This window comes from Gouania willdenowi, chromosome 4 (genome assembly GCF_900634775.1).
Source record: "Gouania willdenowi chromosome 4, fGouWil2.1, whole genome shotgun sequence".
Lineage (NCBI taxonomy): Eukaryota > Metazoa > Chordata > Actinopteri > Blenniiformes > Gobiesocidae > Gouania > Gouania willdenowi.
The window spans coordinates 34,929,988-34,950,366 of record NC_041047.1 but is presented as its reverse complement, the minus strand read 5'-3'; the positions used below and the strand labels follow the sequence as shown (position 1 = coordinate 34,950,366).

General features: G+C 34.6%; 2 protein-coding genes across 3 annotated transcripts in view; one reads left to right on the top strand and one right to left on the bottom strand.

Moving 5' to 3' along the window:
* Positions 1-7,458, top strand: c4h1orf146 (chromosome 4 C1orf146 homolog). Of its 2 annotated transcripts, none has more exons than XM_028445007.1 (6): positions 1-103; positions 195-288; positions 1,795-1,966; positions 3,123-3,201; positions 3,282-3,401; positions 7,240-7,458. In XM_028445007.1, the coding sequence occupies exons 1-5, from the start codon at positions 32-34 to the stop codon at positions 3,387-3,389; spliced, it is 525 nt and encodes a 174-aa protein (XP_028300808.1). In that variant the 5' UTR covers positions 1-31; the 3' UTR covers positions 3,390-3,401; positions 7,240-7,458. The 2 variants fall into 2 exon arrangements, with proteins under 2 accessions (XP_028300808.1, XP_028300807.1); XM_028445006.1 differs by having other exon boundaries at positions 7,237-7,458.
* Positions 3,698-20,379, bottom strand: part of LOC114462217 (glomulin-like) — a 32,219-nt gene continuing 15,537 nt past the window's right edge. The window contains exons 3-18 of the mRNA XM_028444914.1: positions 18,501-18,611; positions 18,326-18,434; positions 15,915-16,230; positions 13,822-13,912; positions 13,594-13,754; positions 11,570-11,623; positions 11,472-11,502; positions 11,301-11,390; positions 7,770-7,811; positions 7,626-7,699; positions 7,378-7,462; positions 7,220-7,314; positions 5,538-5,601; positions 5,324-5,459; positions 3,871-3,971; positions 3,698-3,793 (exon numbers count right to left, since the gene is read on the bottom strand). Of these exons, the coding sequence (XP_028300715.1) occupies positions 3,698-3,793; positions 3,871-3,971; positions 5,324-5,459; positions 5,538-5,601; positions 7,220-7,314; positions 7,378-7,462; positions 7,626-7,699; positions 7,770-7,811; positions 11,301-11,390; positions 11,472-11,502; positions 11,570-11,623; positions 13,594-13,754; positions 13,822-13,912; positions 15,915-16,230; positions 18,326-18,434; positions 18,501-18,611 (1,656 nt within the window). The remainder of the gene's footprint in view (positions 3,794-3,870; positions 3,972-5,323; positions 5,460-5,537; positions 5,602-7,219; positions 7,315-7,377; positions 7,463-7,625; positions 7,700-7,769; positions 7,812-11,300; positions 11,391-11,471; positions 11,503-11,569; positions 11,624-13,593; positions 13,755-13,821; positions 13,913-15,914; positions 16,231-18,325; positions 18,435-18,500; positions 18,612-20,379) is intronic.

Genomic DNA, 20,379 nt, shown 5'->3' with positions numbered 1-20,379 from the left:
CCACAGTAACCAGTAGGAGGAGCTACAGCTAATGGTGATGATGGAAACTCACAAAGAACAAAGTGTTCCGTGGAAAACTACCATCATAACCAGCACTTTCCTGGTAAAGTTATCTTTAAAGTGCCATTATGTGTTTATGTTCATATAAATGTGTCCAGTCATGGTTTATTTCAGTAGTTTATTGGTCATTTCAGAAGCATGAAGCTAGCCGCATGCTAACAGCTCAGCAGCATCGAATCAGAGCGTCAGACAGTTTAGAGGAAGGAGTTTTTATTTTTCCTCTCTCAGGTAAATAAACTACTACATTTACACTGTTTTTATATACACACATGTATATATATATATACACACACACACACTTTAAAACACATCATTTAAGAGTTTCATATAGTAATAATAGAGTTGTGGGGCTGTCCTTAGAGCTGCCTGCACTAAAATCATGTCATAATTAATAATTACATTTCATTATATGAACAATGTAGACATTATTATTAGATTAGTAATGATTTTATTGTCTCAAACATGTCAAAATCCTCAACACCGACTCTTTTCAGCAGAAGATAATAATAATAATAATAATAATAGGAATAATAATAATAATAATAATAATAATAATAATAATAGGAATAATAATAATAATAATAATAATAATAATAATAATAATAATAATAATAATAAACATGGTTGTTATCACATGACTTTGGAAATATTGAAAAGATATCATGTACAAGTGTGTGTGTGTGTGTGTGTGTGTGTGTGTGTGTGTGTGTGTGTGTGTGTGTGTGGTGGGACTCAATTAAAAAAAAACTAATTTAACTATTTACATATATTGATTAATCTAAATTAAATCTAAAAAGTTTTCCAATATTCATGCTTTTCTGTATTTTTAGTAAACTTTATAAAACAAATGTGTTTTTGTATTAAAATGAAAAAAATATAAAAGTAGATTTAGAGTAATTTTAAAGATTTTTTCCGCAGTCTCACCTCAGAATAAACGACAGAAGTCTTTTAGCAAGTAACATTTAAAAAATAATAATTCAAGTGAGAACATATATACCAAGTTACTACATATTTGGAATCTTTTTATGTATTTAAACCTTTTTATAACTAAAACAAATGCAGTTGGACAGAATATTTATTTAGGTCACGTCATTGACTCATATGCCTTATTTTACGGCCTATAAAACTCTGTATAATCCTTTTAAAGAAAGGCTGTTTGTGTGTGTGCACGAGTCTTTGTGTGTGTGTACACAAGTGTTTGTGTGTGGGCACCAGTGTGTGTGTGTGTGGGCACCACTGTTTGTGTGTGTGCACGAGTCTTTGTGTGTGTGTACACAAGTGTTTGTGTGTGGGCACCAGTGTGTGTGTGTGGGCACCAGTGTTTGTGTGTGTGGGCACGAGTGTTTGTGTGTGTGTGTGCATGAGCGTTTGTGTGTGTGTGCACGAGTGTTTGTGTGTGTGGGCACCAGTGTTTGTGTGTGTGTGTGGGCACCAGTGTTTGTGTGTGTGTGCACACACTTGTATATGTGTGAGAGACACTTTGATTTCAGTTTTATCAGCCTAAGTTAGGTTTAAATGTGCTTTATAGATAAACTATGTTTTAAAAAAAATCTGATTCATCAATGAATTTATTCATTGATTAATCGATTGTGTAAATAATGGTTAGTTGCGGCTCTACTATGCAGTCATTATGTCATATACCAGTTGAGTATTTAGTCTTAAAATAACATTAAAGTTCTTCTTCTGTGGTTTCACACAAAGGTCAATGTTTAATTCTTCGTTCCTGTCTCCTAGGTACTGCATTTCTATTGGTCAAACCTGAGGACCTCCCAGAGCCAGTTGGCCAATCAGAGCTCACTGAGAAGATAGAGAAGTTTGTGCAGATCCACAGGAACAGTTTTGTGCTTCTTCATTCACCGTTCAATGGAAAGAAGGAACTGGAAACTCTGGCTCTGATTCAGAGAAGGTCCGTAGGTCAAAGGTCATCATGTGTTACACTGTAATTATTACTTATAATGTTAGACACTAATGACACTAACACATTAAAATTATCAGGACGGATTAAATCAAATACAAGAAGCACCTTAAAGTCCTCAGAGTGAGACGTACGTATATAACAAATGTATCTTTTATTTACATTTTTAATGATTTTAAGTAATAAACTAGGAAAAGCAGGGATTATGAATAATAAAACTTAAATGTTAATATTAGCGTTCTCACTGTAGGACAGGGATGGGCAACTTCTATTACAGTGAGGGCACATTATCAACATTCACGTCAGCATTAAGGAAAATGACCAATCTGAGCATTAACACATGCTTGAAAACACACATTTTGTTTGTTTTTACATTTATTTTGTCGATTTTCTCGTCAATATGGCAAATTTTTGTTGTTGTTTTTGTGTTTTTTTTCAAGTCATTGTGTTTTTGTTATATTTTATCTGTTCTTGTTTGTGTATTTTTCTGTGATTTTGTGTATTTTCGTGTGTCTCTGAAGTCCTTTTGTATATGTTGTTGTTTTTATGTGTTTTATGACTCATTTTTTAAATCTTTTTGTTCTTGACATTTTGTTTCATTTTCTGTTTCTGGAGTTTTGTGTATTATGTTGTTCTTTGTATAACTTCACAAATTATAATTGAGTTTTGGGGGCCACACAATGATGAATGTAGTTATAGAGTTACTCATGCTTGGTATAGATCCCCCCCCCCAGGTCCCACATAACACCTCATTTAAATTTGAATCAGTGTTTTAATCAGTCTTTGAATGAAATGTTATTTAAATTTAATTTTAAATGTTTAAAATACATTTGTTTTACTTTTACATTTTTTTGGTAAATTTTTGTGCATTTCAGACGTATTTTAGGATTTTTTTGTGCATTTTGTCAATTTGTGTGTTTTGGGAGTTATTTTATGTATTATGTTGGGCTTTATATTCCTTCAAATTTCTTTAAATATAATTTTTGGGACAAAATTAGACCTCGGGCCACATATGGAAAACCCTGTTATGATTTAAAGTGAATATTCACTTTTGGATCTGAAATATATTGTTGCCTAGATCTGTTTTGTTTGTTATTATTATTATTTTTACACTAATAATCCTGAAGGCTTTTTATTTGCTATTAAGGTTCTTTGGCAGTAATCTGAGGGTCTTACCTGTACGGAACACTGCTGAAATGGTGACAGGGATGTTGATGATTGCTAAGGTAAACATTGATGTTTGTTTATCCCATTATTTACAAACATACAGTGTCATAAAGTCAATCTTCCTCTCGTTGATGTGCAGGCCACCAGCAGACCCCACGTAGACAACATCAGGGAGCGCATGGCTCTGGCTAGGGCCCACGTCATGGAGGGAAGCCCCGTGTGGGAGATGCTCAGAGACCTTCTCTAATGCTAATGCTCAGTGAGTTGGTTTTATTAACGTTGAGTTTGGAATCCAGAGAAACAAACAAGAAACATCAGACTTCTTTTATTCACACCTAAACAACTCATCAGTACCGTGGCCCTGAAGTGCAAAACACACACAAATGACTAAACACAGAAAAGAAAACACAAAAGTGAAAAAGAAACAGGAAGAGGGGGGTGGGGGTGGGGGGTGGGGGGGTGGTGCATCTGGATACGTGTAGAACGTTAACAGAACATCAGCTTCCTCGTCCAATCAGTGATGTCTGTGTGTTTTTTCTTCTTCTGAGCTGTTCTTCAGTGTTGTTTGCTTTTCTTTTCTTCTGTGATCTCCTTTATACGGGCTACGAGACTCTCCATCAGGTCAAAGGTCACCAGTGCACACTGAAACACCTGAGAACATAGACATAGTTCATTAACATTGACATGAACCCATGTTGAGAAGAAACATGGCTGAGGGTTTTTTTTACCTGATGCTGGACTTCAGGCGACATGTTGGAAACGTTTTCAGGTTTAACTACGATGTTCTTCATGTTCTTCACTCTGTTGGATCTCTGAACATCTCTGGCATCTGTGGGGTTGGGGACAATTAACCCTAATAATCTAATATACATTTGGGTTTAATATGTAATATAATATTTATATAATATTATATATTAAAATGATATTTTTTATTGTCATTTTCATTTTTCCATAAAAATGAAATTTGTTTCTCGGGACCAGCAGCATACAAGAAAATATTAATGCTAATGCTAGGTTAATGCTAGCTTATGTTAATGCTAGGTTATGATAATGTTAATCTAATGCTAGGTTAATGATAGCTAATTATAATGTTATACTAATGCTAGGCTAAATGTAGTTAATGTTAGATTAATGCTAGTTAATGCAAATGCTAGATAATAATAATGTTAATGGTAGATTAATGTTAATGCTAGGCTAATGCAGAAGCTAGGCCAATGTTAATGCTAGGCCAGTGCTAGCTTATTTTAATGTTAGGTTAATGCTAATGCTAGTTAATGCTAGCTTATGCTGATGCTTACTAATGCTACTTGATGCTAATGCTAGGCTAATACTAGCTCATGATAATGTTATTGATAGCTTATGTTGATGCTAGCTAATGCTAGCTAATGATAATGTTAATGCTAGGCTAAATCTAGTTAATGTTAATGTTAGGCTAATTCTAGTTAATGCTAGCTAATAATAATGTTAATGCTAGCTTATGCTGATGCTTACTAATGCTACTTAATACTAATGCTAGGCTAATACTAGCTCATGATAATGTTATTGCTAGCTTATGTTGATGCTAGCTAATGATAATATTAATGCTAGGCTAAATCTAGTTAATGTTAATGTTAGGCTACTGCTAGTTAATGCTAGCTAATGATAATGTTAATGCTAGCTTATGCTGATGCTATCTTATGCTAGCTAATGTTGATGCTAGGCTAATACTAGCTCATGATAATGTTAATGCTAGCTAATAATGCTAGCTAATTATAACATTAATGCTAGGCTAATACTAGCTCATGATAATGTTAATGCTGGCTAATATTAATTGTAGCTAATTAAAACATTAATGCTAGGCTAATACTAGCTCATGATAATGTTAATGCTAGCTAATAATGCTAGCTAATTATAACATTAATGCTAGGCTAATACTAGCTCATGATAATGTTAATGCTAGCTAATAATGCTAGCTAATTATAACATTAATGCTAGGCTAATACTAGCTCATGATAATGTTAATGCTAGCTAATAATGCTAGCTAATTATAACATTAATGCTAGGCTAATACTAGCTCATGATAATGTTAATGCTAGCTAATAATGCTAGCTAATTATAACATTAATGCTAGGCTAATACTAGCTCATGATTATCGGGTGGGGGGGGGTGGGGGATGTATAAACATGGTTGAGAGATATTTACTTTTTGCTTTCACTTTGTAATCCTCCTTCAGTTCCTTGATTTGAACAGTGTAATAAGCTCTGGACATGTTGATACAGATGTCTAACATGTGTAGGTATTTGTCTCTGACGCTGCACAGCTCCTCCCACACATGTGCCTGACAGTAAAGAGGGAAACATCAGGTTTTTTATGTTTTAAAAACAGTTTGTGGACGTGAACGTGTGGAAACACTCACTCTGCTTCTCAGCTCTGAGTCTCTGATCAGCACGAAGCGTACGAGGTTTAAACTCTCCATAATCCTGACATAGAAAAATAACTGACATTATTATCTAAATAACAAAAGTTTCAATAATTCAGTTTTATAATATCAGTCTTTGTAGAGATCCTCTACTACACGTTTGACAAAAACATCTTATTAGTAGATCTATGTCTAACAAAACTCATTGTTATGCACCATATTAATTTATAACCTTTACAAAACAGGACAACTTTACAGTTTTAGAGCCTGTGTTCCTCCATGTTTAAATCATGTGATTGATGATTGATGATGTTTCTATTGGAGTGAAACATTCAGCCTGATTTTTAGATCATTTAGTAAATTTATAGATCATTTAACAGATTTATACATTATTTAACAGATTTTTAGATAATTTAATAGATTTTTAGATAATTTAATAGATTTTTAGATCATTTAACAGATTTTTAGATCATTTAACAGATTTTTAGATCATTTAATAGGTTTTTAGATCATTTAATAGATTTTTAGATCATTTAACAGATTTTTAGAACATTTAATAGATTTTTAGATCATTTAACAGATTTTTAGATAATTTAATAGATTTTTAGATAATTTAACAGATTTTTAGATCATTTAATAGATTTTTAGAACATTTAATAGTTTTTAGATAATTTAATAGATTTTTAGATCATTTTTCAGTCACACTATCAACTTGTGCTGCTTTTGGTTTCTCTAAATAATCAGGAAAAGTTAAAGATGTCGATGCGACCCTAACCCTGAATCTCTTGTTTACCGAAAGAGGATCAAAACAATTGTGACCCCAAAAAAATCTGTGAGCACATGGGACGACATTTCCAACTCTGAAGTCTAGTAGTAGACAATAAAGCAATAAAATGGTGGAAAAGGATTTTTTTAAATCCACCAGAAATTAGAAACAAACAGTAAGAGTGGGTTTAAAGCGTCAATATTGGCCTTGTAGCAGACATGGAGGGTTGGGAGAGGGGGTTTGGGTAATGTCATTTAAAAAGTAGGAAAAATAGGTTTAAACTGGCAAATAATGGACATGATAAATTGTGACTGTGGTTGTCATGGTAAAAAAAAAGGGTTTATAAGTGTTGAAAATATCTGGAAAGTGAAAAAAATGTGCAGAAAAGTCATTGAAATGTGATGTAGAAGTGTCAGAAATGTGAGTAATGTAGCAAAAATACATTAAAAGATCAAAAAATATGGCAAGAAAATGTGATGAAAATTGGTTAAAATATGGTGAGTTTGGTGAAGTTGTAGAAATAAGCAAAATGTTTTTTGAAGGCATCTGATGACCCCCATCAGTGTCTCGTGATCGTGACCCCAAGGTTGAGAACCCCTGATTTAGATCAACCAATAGCAGCACAAGTTGTCATTGTGACTGAAAATAATAATAATGTATAAATCAGTCTGAATGTTTCACTTTAATATAAAACAATAGGATGTTTACAGGCAGTGTGACATCATCAATCACATGATTTAAAGATGGAGGAACACAGGCTGTAGAACTGTAACGTGGTCCTGTTTTTAAAAGGTAATAAATGAATATGATGAATAATAATGTGTTTAGTTAGACGTAGATCTACTAATAAGGACATTTAGAAGATTTTAGGCTCAAACTGGTAAAAACTGAAGGTGCTTTAATGATTTCTCACGTGTCCATGTTATGAAGCAGGTCAGTGTGAACTCCCTGAGGCAGAGACAGAACCAGGCTGAACAGGAACAGGAAGTCATCTCCTAACAACCAGTCCTGCCAGACAATGATCAGCTGATCAAACTCCGCCCAAATACACAAATACAAAGTTCTTCTCACCTTCATTGAACGCTCTACTTGTGTCCTGATGTTCTTCACTATAAAACTCTGTATTCCTGCGTGGTTGCTGGATTGAAACATGCATCTGAAAACAATTGTAATCCTTTAATTAAAAACCACAGTTTGTGTTACTGTTGTATTAATATATATGATTTACAGTTTGGACAAATGTCTCTTTTCATAAATTAAAGTTCTCTTTTTCTTGAATCAAATTAAACCACTAAATATGAATCGTATTAGTTTATCACCTGAAGAACTTGTGCTTTGCCTCAGCGTTGAGTTTATTGATGAGCAGCTGTAGAAGCTTTAATCCTGATTGTCTCTGGACACAAACACTGGTTTATTACGTGATTATTATATTTCCTGTAAAAATGCAGAAATCATCAACTCACCAAATGTTTGACGGGGCAGTCGGTGAGAAGCAGCGTCAGGTTCTGGAAATGTCACCACATCAGATCAATGATTAATTATGATCAATATCAGAATAATATCATTATTATCAGTGCTTTTAAAGGAAAAGTAATAACGTTTCTATTTTATATTAACTTATTTTTTTAATACAACACTTCTTTGAATAATGGTTTGTTGGTAAATTCCAATTTCATATTTAGAAAAGTAATTCTAATAATCTAATTTAATTCTAACTTTGAGTTTGAACATTTTTTACAATAATTAGTAAAAGTTAATAAAAACGTGTCTTTTGTCTTTGTTTGGTCATCAGCAAAATGTACATAGCATTTGATTTATAGAAGATTATGTGTATATATGTACACTAGGGCAATGCTAGGCTAATGCTAGGCTAATGGTAGCTATTGCTAATGCTAATTAATGCTTGGCTAAATTTAGATAATGCGATAGCTAGCTAATGTTAATGCTAAGTTTATGTCAATGCAAGCTCATGCTAATGCTAGCTCATGCTACTGCTATCTAATGCTAGTTAATATTAATGTTAGGCTAATACTAGTTATTGCTAGATAATGCTAATGCTAGTCAATGCTTGGCTAAATTTAGCTAATGCTATAGCTAGCTAATGTTAATGCCAATGCTAGATCATGCTAATGCCAGTTAATATCAATGTTAGGCTAATGCTAATTAATGCTAGTTAATGTTAGGCTAATGGTAGTTTATGTTAGGCTAATGGTAGTTTATGTTAGGCTAATGGTAGTTTATGTTAGCTAATGCTTTGCTAAATTTAGCTAATGCTATAGCTAGCTAATGTTAATGTTAAGTTAATGTCAACTCTAGCTCATGCTAATGTATTTAATATTAATGTTAGGCTAATGCTTTGCTAACTGCAGTTAATGCTAGATAATGCTAGGCTAATAGTAGTTAATGCTAATGCTAGCTAAAACTAATGGTATTTAATACTTGGTTAAATTTAGCTAATGCTATAGGTAGCTAATTTTAATGCCAATGCTAGATCACGCTAATGCTTGCTTATGCTAATGCTATTTAATATTAATGTTAGGCTAATGTTAGTTAATGCTAGCTAATGCTAATGCTAGTTAATGATTGGCTAAATTTAGCTAATGCTATAGCTAGCTAGTGTTAATGCTAGGTGAATGCCAATGCTAGATCATGCTAATGCTAGCTCATGCTAATGCTAGATTAAAAGCCTGTTTCTGAACACCATATTTTAACCTATTTTCATCACCTTTTCTTGCCATATTTCTGACACCATTAAATTTCAACGCTTTTTTTCTACTTTCAAGTCATTTTCAGCACATTTTCCACTTAATGTCACACATGTTGACCCATTATTGTCACTTTTAACCTCTTTTCGCCATAATTAATGATTGTTTTTGCCAATTTAACCACATTCAATATTTGTCATGCCCAATATTTGCCATTTTAAACTATGTGTTTGTACTTTGTACCCATTTTCTCCACCCTAATTTGCAACTTTTAACCAATTTCTGTTGTTTTTAGTTTGTTTTCACCACCTTTTCCACCATTTTTGGTCTCTTTGAACCCATTTTTTTTTTTCTGATTAAAACAGGATGGTACAAAAAACAAGGACCTTTAAGATGACTATTCACTATGGCCCTAATAATAATAAATGTTCCTGATAACAGTGGATATTATTATACAATCCCCCCAGAACACTACGCTCTCAAAATGCTGGCCTACTCGTTGTTCAGATGAATTAATAAATGTGGTTATCACAGATTGGACCATCATTTTATATGTTCTTTAATAATAAATGCTTTTTGGTTATTAGAAAATAAGATTTTTGACAGCTCTGAAATCATATATTCAGAAAAAAACTAGCTGCAGATCTGAAACCAAACCACCCACATGAAATATTTGGGTGTCAAACCCGAGGCCTGTGCCCCCAGTCCGGTCCACCAAAGAGGGACGATTTCAACTGAAAATTGCAGGAAAATAGGAAGTATAGCTTGTTGTTACTTATAATCATTTACACATGAACATTTACAAAATATGCCACAAAATCATTAAAAAGTCCATTTTTTATTTTTATTTATTTTTTTAACAAATGCTTGGATTTCTGTTGTTCGTCCCACTTAAGCTTAACCTGGTCCAAATGTGGCCCCCGGGCCTTAAGTTTGACATGTGTTATGTTGGGAGTTTTAGCTTTTAAAATGTTTGAACTTGCAAAGTTTTTTTTTTTTTTTTAAATTCTTTTAAATAAATGAATAAAATAAATTGTACTTTGATGATTTTGTAATATTTTGATTATTTAAAACTATTGTATCACACACTCACATGTTCAAACTGTTACATCTAAAGCACTTAAAGCAGTGTTTTTCAAGCTTGGGGTTGTGACCCCGTGTGGGATTGCCTTTGATTTAAATAAGCTCTCCTAAAATGTCTAGTAATTGATTTTAATAATTGCTTATGATCTATATTACTTATTATTATTATTATTATAAAACTATTTTTTAAGTTAAAACACTGTGACACAATTTTAAACAACTGCATTCTATACATTTGTTCAAATATAAATCTAGTTAAAATAAAGTAAAGCATGAAAAGTGAAGTTAAACAATAACTAGATCTTAATGAAGGAAAGTGTGACACACATCTATCTGCAGTACATCTATAAATCCAGCAGATGGCAGCAAATTATCTGGTTTCTTTTTAACATAACAATAATAAAAAGTCACTGTTACCATGGCAGCTTGATCTTCACCTTCTTTTCAGACTGAATAGAGCACATGTGTCAAACTCAAGGCCCGGGGGCCAAGTCCAGCCTTTTGAATCATCCAATTCGGCCCCGCAGGAAAAAGTTAAAATTTCAGAAAATCATTGTGTAAAAATATTAAATAATTCCGTTGTAGATACAGAAATTCAATGAATATCCACAATATTTGCCTGGGAATTTTGTGATTTTTTTTTTTTCTCATTTTATTTTATTTTTATGTTTTGTATGTTATTCTCATTTGTCGAGTTTTAGTTGTTGTTTTGTGTGTTTTGTCTGAATTATGTATTTATTTTTTTCCTTTAAGTTTTTGTTGTTGTTTTGTGTGTTTTTATGTTCATCTTTTGCGTGTTTTTCTCTTATTGTTTGTGTTTTGGTTTTTTGTTTGTAAATTTAATACATTTGTCTTCATTTTTTATGGTTTTGTTTGTTTTTGGGGAAAAGTTAGCATATTTTTCTCATTTCTTGTGTATTGTTGTTTTTGGTGTTATTTAGCATATTTGTCAGCGTACAGTTTTCCCACGCTTTTATCACAGGATGGCAGTCATTTTTATTTGCAAATTGTTGAAAAACAAATCTTTACCTTTTCCAAAATCCTGCAAATTATTCCACAAATTTTTAATAAATTGAATTTCAAAAAAATTGGTCACACACTCAAGGCAATTTAAATATTGTACATTATCTGTAACCTTTACTTTATGTATATATGTACAGTATAGGGAAGAATAGTGTTGAATAAATGTTGATCACATGGTCCTACCTGTGATACGCTGTAGAAACTCTTCAGGCCCACCAGGCTCAGAGGGAGGTTCTGGTCCTGGACATTCTCTAAGCTTTTTGTGAACAATGCCTGAACAACAGTGAGGTTTATTGTTAGAAAATGTTCCCACGCTTTATTAAGGGTTTACTTGCACACAGTGAGGGGTCTTACTAGTCCTTTGAGCAGGTGGGATTCCTTTTTGCTGCCAACAGAACACAATGACATGAGCGTGTGATGTTTCTGACGCAGAACGCAGGTGCTGAGCGTACCTGGAGAGGAGCTGAGTCACGTGTTCCATGTTGCACTGAAGAACAAACTCTGGGCTGGAAACACAACATGTGCTCAATGAAAACTTTACACTAAAAATATAGCATCGTTTTGTTGCATCGTACGTACACCAGGGCCAGATTTAGGTCATTTGTTGCCCGAGGCATGAGTGGACTTTACCCCCCACCCTTTAATAAATACGTAAATAAAATAAAAAGTCTTTACACATCATGTACAGGGTTGGGGTCAATTATAATTGTAATTGCATAATTGATTAATAATTACAATGATGGCGTAATTGTAACTGTAATTTTAAAAATCTGTTGCTGTTATAATTGTAATTAAATTGAAATTGAGTTCAGATAATTGACTTTGTAATTGACATGAAAATTCTTTAAAAATTTTCAATTATAATTTAACGCAAAGCATGTTACAGTTCTATGTACAGTTTTACACATATGTAGAAAAACATAAATCTAAGGGTACACCAAAAACATTAAAACCTATATTTTTATTGATTAGGAAGCCTAACGAGGTAATCAATAGATAGGAAATAAATTAGATGATAGATATTAGTTATTAGTGTATTTTACAGCTGATTTAGGACACGTTAGCATTAGAGATGCTTCACTTTTATTAGGTTATTTATTAAAGGCTCTGTAATTGTGATTCATTCTAATTGAACTTTAGTAATTGAGAATGTAATTGTAATTTAATTTCTGAGGATATAAAATAATTGTGGTCACTGTAATTGTAATTGAATTGTAATTGAACTTGGGTAATTGTCACTGAAAAATGTAATTGACCCTGACGTGTACACATTATTATTTATTTTAAATATCAAGACAAAACAATGTAATTCTGACACAACAAAGCATTGAAAAAAAACTACAACCTATTTTAAAAATAAGAATATTACAATATAACGTGAATAAAATGTCCTGAAAAAACAATATAGTAATGTAATGTCATATACAGTGTAGCCTTACAGTGAAAATTATCTCTGAATTTTACCTATCCTAGTGAGGAATCATATCTATAACTAGAATATTTACATTTACTGAAGAAAATGCAAGTGAGGATGCAGATGCTTGTCCGCGTTATTGGATAGAATAGAATAATAGAATAGAATAGAATAGAATAGAATAGAATAGAATAGAATAATAGAATAAAGTTTATTGCTATGTGCACATGTCAAAAAAGAACAGGTACATGTGCATGTCCCAGAGTCAGATTAGATTATATACAAACAATAACAAATTAGTAAAGACAGTATAAGTAAAGGTGCAAATAAGGAAATGACATAAGTAAAAATAAAAATAACCAAAGTTTAATTTATATATTGCACATAGGTAAAATTGAACACTGCATTAGCATTTGCCTAGCATTACCATTAGCATTAGCTAGCATTAGTTAACATTAGCATGAGTTAATGTTAGCATTAGCCTAGCATTACCATTTGCATTTGCTAGCATTAATTTCAGCCTGGCAATAACATTAGCTAGCATTAGTTAATGTCAGCATTAGTTAATGTTAGCATTAGCCTAGCATTAGCATTTACATTTGCATTAGCATTAGCATTTGCTTGCATTAGCTTTTGCTTGCATTAGCATTTACTAGCATTATCATTAACACAGCATTAGCCTAACATCAACGTCAATATAGCATTAGCCTTGCATTAGCATTAAACATCAATATGGTATTGGCCTAGCATTAGCTAGCATTAATTAACATCAGTATTAGCCTAACATTCGCATTTGCTAGCATTAATTTCAGCCTGGCATTAACAATAGCATTAGCTAGCATTAGCTGTAACATATAATTAGCCTAGCATTAGCATCAACATAGCATTAACATTAGCCTAATATTAGCAATAGCCTAACATTAATTCTAGTCCCCCCAATGACAGTTTGTGTACCCCTGGGGGTACTTTGGGAACCTAGAGGTTTCACACAGTGTGGTTGGCGTGAATATCAAGATGTCCCGCCCCCACTGCTGAGTCAGTGTTTGAAACATGTGATCTCACCTGAACACTGCTGGGAACCTGTCGATGGTGATGAGATGGACAAACAGCAGATACGCCCCACATGCTAAGGACTCCTTCATAGCCTGGCTGTTGTCCATCAGGGGGGGTCTCCTGAGGAGGAGGAGCACTGATAGTGACTCTGAGACCACATGGAGAACCTTCTGTGAAAGGAAACAGGACAATAGTCGTCTGAGGGATGTTTAGAGAATAAAAAGTAAACAAATGTACCATAATCTCTACTGAGAAGATCCAGAGTGGAGAAGCTCTGCCTTCATCTAGAGCAGCATCGAGCAGAGGTTCTCTCAAGCTCCTCATGCAACTGGACAGAAGAACACATGACATTTATTCAACATAAATGGTAGTCTAAACCTGTGGTTCCCAACCTTTTAGGGGTCCATCCATAAAGTCAGTAAAATGTTCTATGAATCTGTGATAACCACATTTATTTATTCATCTGAATAATATCCACTGTTATCCAGGAACGTTTATTATTATTATTATTATTATTATTATTATTATTATTATTATTATTATTATTATTATAGTCATCTTAAAGATGGAAATACTGGTTTTAAGCACTTATAAAATTGTTGGAAAAATGGCCAAAAATGGTGGAAAACCACAGAAATTAGTTAAAAGTTGGGCAAAAAAAAAGGGTTCAAAGTGTCAATATTGGAACAATTAGTTTAAACTGGCAAATAATGGGGATGAGAAATGGTGAATGTGGTTAAATTGGCAAAAAATAATCATGAAATCTGGTGAAAAGACGTTAGTATCTGAGGCTCCATTTGATGGACTTTAAACTCTAGACCCACTGAAGATTAAAAAACATCAAAACAATTTCCGTATCTTTAACGGTTTCAATTTTCACACAAATGACAATTGCCCAAGCCTCTTCATGACTGCCCAGAAACATTTCCCATCATGCCTTGCGTTTTTGACCATTAAAATTAGTTAGCAACCATAGCACGCCATAATAGGAAAATGCATATAACTCTCAAATGCAAAGTTCAAACTACTTCATTGATACACATGTTCACTGTCCATTCCTAAACAAGACTCAATGTGAAAATTACCCATCATGCTTTGCGTTCTCGACTGGCGCCACTAACAGTTCTAGCGGAAAGACAATAAGTCGTAATGACCTCAAAATACTGAGATGGGAGGAGGTCGCTGTGGTCAGTGGGAGGGGCCTATAATGTCCCCAGATAATCCTTCACCATTTCCTCACCATCACATTCTACAGTAAATGTTATTTTTCAATAGATTCACATCAAATTCACTGACAGTGATTTTTAAACTAATACTACTGTGTAAACAGGCCTTCTCATTGGTTTTACTGGTTATACTGGAATATCATTGCTATTGCTAGGTTATTGCTACGTTAATGCTATTGCTAGGTTAATGCTAATGCTACATTATTATTAATGCTAGGTTCGTGCTAATGCTAAGCTGTTGCTAGCTAATGTTAGTGCTAGGTCAATGCTATTGTCAAGCTGAAGCTATCGCAAGGTTTTTGTTAATGCTAGCCTAATGCTACTGTTAGCCCAAAGTTAAGGCTAAGCTAATTCTAATGCTAGGGTAATGCTAATGCTACATTAATGTTAATGCTAGGTTCATGTTAATACCAAGCAATTGCTAGTTAATCTTAATGCTAGGTAAATGCTAGAGCTAGGTTAAAGTTAATGCTAGGTTAATGCTATTGCTAGGCTAATGCTAATATCTGGTTATTGCTAATGCTGGGCTAATGCTAATGTTAGCCCAATGCTAATTTAAGACTAATGCTAGGTTAATGCTTTTGCTAAGCTAATGTCAGGTTATTGCTAATGCTAGGCTAGTGCCAATGTTAGCCCAATGCTATTGCCCGGCTAATGCTAATGCTAAGTTAATGCTAATGCTAGGCTAATGATGTTGTTAGGTTAATGCTATTGCCAGATTAATGTTAAGTTAATGCTAATTCCAGGTTATTGTTAATGCTAGGGTAATGCTAATGTTAGCCAATTGTTAATGCTAGGTTAAGGTTAGGTTAATGCTAATGCTACATCAATGTTAATGCTACATTAATGCTAAGCTATTGCTAGCTATTGCTAATATCAGGCAAATGCTATTTCTAGGTTAATGCTAATGCTAAAACATTTTAAATGCAATATGCACCAAATTCCATCAGACCAAACCCCGATCCCCAACATTGGGATACGTGACCTTGGGTTACCAACCCCGGCCATTTTTTCGGACCCTATGACGCCGCTTGCAGCTTTAATTGACTTTGTTTTTCTATTGTGAACAAACAATAATGAGAAATGAGAAAAGCAGAAGCCTACAAGTTCCTGAGTTCTCTGTTTAGCTCCTCCTCCTTGGGTGTGCTTAGCTCCTCCTCCTTGGGCGTGTTTAGCCCCTCCTCCCTGTGTGTGCTTAGCCCCTCCTCTCTGGGCGTGGTCCCAGCGTGTCTTCTCTTCAGCTCTCCAACCAAAGGTGTGATGAAGATGATGAGTGCGGTGCAACAGCGACACAGGCCGTGCTCGTCCTCGTCCTCCTGCTCTGAGGTGAACGGAACCGGCAGCCGTGACATCTGGGTCTGCACGCCCAACAGAATCCGACCTACAGCATCCGCCCTGCCCTCATCCAACCGGTACAGCACTGATGTTTACACACGGGAACATTTATACTGGGATTAGGAACAAACAGGCACAAAACCAACCTTTCTAGGTCTAGTGGGGCTTTTTATTTAAAGTTAACTTCAGATTATCATTTGTTTAGTAGAAGAATAAATCAGGATTGGGATCAATTATAATTGTAATTGATAATTACAATTATGATTTCATTTTAATGATTTGAAAACTATGTTGCTGTTAATGTGATCGTAATTTAATTGTAATTGAATTCAGATAATTGACTTTGTAATTGCAATTGGCATGAAAATTCTATAAAAACTCACTTACAATTTAATTAAAATAAATTACAATTATTAGGATTTCCCGCTCAAAGTCAATTATAATTATGTTCTCTATTACTAAAGTTTAAATGAAATTAATTACAATTACTGAGCCTTTAGGGCTCTATTTTCCAAAAAGCCACACAGCGGTGCTGTTTCTGTCTGTATGCTATTCTCCTCCTGTCACTGCATGCCTTCATCCCAGTTACACACTGTGGGTGGAGCAGCCCTGAAATGTGGGCGTTCCCATTCAAATCTTACCTTACGCGTATTCTCCCGTCTGCTTCAATTTTTTTTCTTACGTTCTCTTACGTTCTTCTAACACTGGAATAAGTGCAGCGCCCTCATAAGGTGAAACATTATATTGCACTAGAAGTATGGACTTAGTTATAATTGAAGCCACACCCACTCATAATATTGCAGAAGAGACTCCCAGAAAGAATCCATCCAAAATGACACTGTCACGCTGTCACGGGGGTGGGAGGAGTCATACAAGCACGCCAAAGGATTGACCATCAGCGTCACTAATATGTTCACATTTACCAGTTCTAAATAGTACAAAATGTGTTACATTTAATTATATTTTATCCATTACGCAGACTACTTGTCCTGGAAGGTGGGGGGAGCAGCGTCGCGGAGCTGATCAGCTGTGTGTGCCGCGGTGCGCGCGTCGGATGCTGCTGCTCGGTAAATGAAACTTTGAAAGACGTCAAAATGATGTCCAACTATTTTTACTCTGTGTATAGCATAAAGCCACAGTTTGACCCACGACAGAGTAAATAACAGTTGAAACACTAATGACAGATGATGACGACGATGATGATGATGATGATGATGATGATGATGATGATGATGATGATGATGATGATGATGATGCACTGATCATTTCTGAATGCAGGAATGTAAGAAGTTAATAAATTCAGGTTTTCCACACAAACAAATGTTAATCTGGCATTAATATGAGGGAAAAAAGAGAGATTTTTGGATATAAAAATGTGTCCAATCCTCACACTGCAGTAATCTGATCAAAAATCTGATCAAATCAACCTGTTACATTGTTTATCAACGAAGGCGTTTTAAATTAAAAGTGTGCTTTATCATTTTCACGGATTTCAGTCAAACTCCATGTTCCGTGATTTCTAGACAGCCCAAAATAATGACAACATGGCCCCACCTCCTTTGCTTCAGACCGCCTTCATTGATAAACTACGCGCTTTTGATTGATTTACGTGGTCAGGTGGGTGTGTCAGGAACCTGGACCGTAGAATACGCACAGGAGAGAAGCACGTAACTGCAGGCACATAAAAAAGCGCTTAAGTCTAGACGGGAGAATAGACCCTTTAATAAATATGCTCATATTACGCAACCTACTTCTTGTGTTAGCTTTCTGTTAGCATCTCTAATGCTAACGGCTCAGTTTGATCCATGTCTTAAATCAGCTGTAAAATACACTAATAAATATTATCGATCATCTAATTAGTTTCTCATCTATTGATTACCTTGTTAGGATTCCTAATCAATGAATATATTGATATTAATATTTATGGTGTGGGCGTCTGAGCCTTTTTTCTGTCACTGTACACATAGATTTATATATATTTTTTTAAAGTTAAAATGACCCTGAAGAGAAGTGGCATATGGTGGAAAAAGTTGATTGGAAACATAATTATCCATACATAATATTGCTTTTCCACATTTATTTATTCATTTATTTATTTATTTACTTGTTTATTTATTAATTTACTGATTTCTGCGTGTCCACATTTATTTTTTAAATTCATGTATTTGTGTATTTTGTACCTGTTTGTAGATGTGGTAACAGGATTACGATGGTGTCAGAAATGGCTCCTGGATCAATGTCGTCTATTAACTGGTAGAAACTCTGCAGGAGTTCATGAGGGCAGCAGATCTATGACAGTAGAGCTGATGATTATTAATGATGGGACGTGTGTGTGCTGATGGTGGGGAGCTTTACCTTGGTGAGGTGTGTGACGGCACGCTGGCAGTTATCCACACTCTTCTCCTTTGTCAGTACCTTGTTCACCAGGGGTCCTAGGAGAACCCAGCCCATAGACTCCACCACGCCCTATCATAGAGAGATCATCAGTCATATGATCGTTAGAAGTGTACGTTAACTACATCAGTCATTCTACTTAAGTAGATTTTAAAATATGTAAAGTAATCCTTTACATTTCTGCATTCAATCAAAACTGAATACATTATTATTTTTTTAAATGATCAACTGACATTTTTAAACTACAAAAAATTAAATGACCAGAAAACAATTTATTTTATTTTTTATTTATTCTGTTTTTTTCCGACTTGTTTATTTTTATTTTTTTTTTTTTTTTTTTTTACATTTTTTTTTTTTTTTTTTATTGTACATGCCGAAAAAGGAGACGAGAGAAGCAGTTTGCTTATCTGGGTCCCGTCCCCTGTTTTACCATCGCAAATTTACATGGGTTTACATGTCTCTCTGGTCAAACATTCTTGAGTTGTTCTGAACAGTCCTTTTTTGTGTATTCTCATCTGTAGTCAGTGTTGTCTTGTTTTTATTCCTCCTCCTCTCTATCGTTGTTCGTGTTGGCCTTGTTCCCTGCCAGACGTTGTTAGCATTCCTCCAGTTCAAGAATAGTTCCTCTTTCGAAGGTGTTTGGAAGGTTTTTCCCTTTTCATCCATAACGTCACCACTCGGGAATGTCTCTTTTGGACACACAAGTTTGCAGCTTGTTTTGTCTCTACATCAAGGTTAATCCAGCTGTTGTTAGTTCTATTGGCAGTGTTGTATTTTCCACTGTTAGATTTAACTTGTATAAACACATTATTATATCTTAGTTCATAAGCAAGGTAGTAATTTCATTGTACAGGAAAACGTGTTCCTAACTGCACATATGACAATAAACACTTTGAATTTAAATTTAATGTAATCCTTAATCACCCCACCACCTAGCAATTGAAATGAATAAATGACAGACCTTTTTTACTCTTGGTTTCCACATTTAATTCAGTCTCCGTAAAATAATCACAGTCTGAGTTTTGTTTCCAGTGTTTATATAGATCTGGGTCCATACCCATGATTACCATCAGTAATGTTGTTGTTTAGGTGGATCCTTCGTATTTTCCCAAGTCTTCCATCGTTTTGATGAGGATTGGTTTTCCGTTCTCTTCTCCCAGTGGTGTGATATAAATCCTGCAGTTTCTTGTCCACGTCCTCACAATTTTTCCTCCTTTTTTTATTTGGCGTGCCTTCCATGCAATGCTTGTATTTTGTTTCGTCAGGTTTTCATTGATGTACACCTTCGTTCCCTTGAGTTTATTTCCTTGCTTCAGTAGTTCTCCTTTGAATTTCATATTCGTGAAGGTTATTTTTACAGCTCTGTTATCATTTTTCTTTGGCAGGAGATGGCAGGAGTTGATGTTGTCAGGGTTCAGGACAATGTCCTTCAACTCCAGGTAGTCAATGACCTGTTGTTCAATCGATTTTGTTTCTTCGTCACTCGCGTAACTCCTGGGTTTTATCTTTAGGCCTGTGATGATGACATCTTTCTCTCTTTCCTTTTGTTCCAGCTGTTCAACCCTGGCGTTCAACAATTTTATCTCTTCAGCATTTCTTTTATTCTTTTCTTTCAGTACCTTTGCTTCGCTTTGTAGTTTTTCTAGTGAGTTTTCCAGCGTCTTTTCCAACGACTTTATCTCGGCAGATAGGTTTCGTAGACCCTCGCGTATCATCTCCCTGACCTCTTCCAAACCCGAATTGGGTTCTGAAGGGCCTCCCTGCGGTTTTTTCACCATTTTCCTTCAGTCTTGGGCCCAATTTTTCAGGCTGTTCAGCTGTAGCCAAGGTCCAATGCATC

Excerpts from the sequence above, each read along its gene's own strand:
- c4h1orf146 (XM_028445007.1), top strand. The coding sequence starts at position 32 with ATGGTGATGATGGAAACTCACAAAGAACAAAGTGTTCCGTGGAAAACT. Across the intron at positions 289-1,794 it reads TTTTATTTTTCCTCTCTCAG|GTACTGCATTTCTATTGGTC; the intron begins GTAAATAAACTA and ends CCTGTCTCCTAG. Across the intron at positions 1,967-3,122 it reads CTGGCTCTGATTCAGAGAAG|GTTCTTTGGCAGTAATCTGA; the intron begins GTCCGTAGGTCA and ends TTTGCTATTAAG.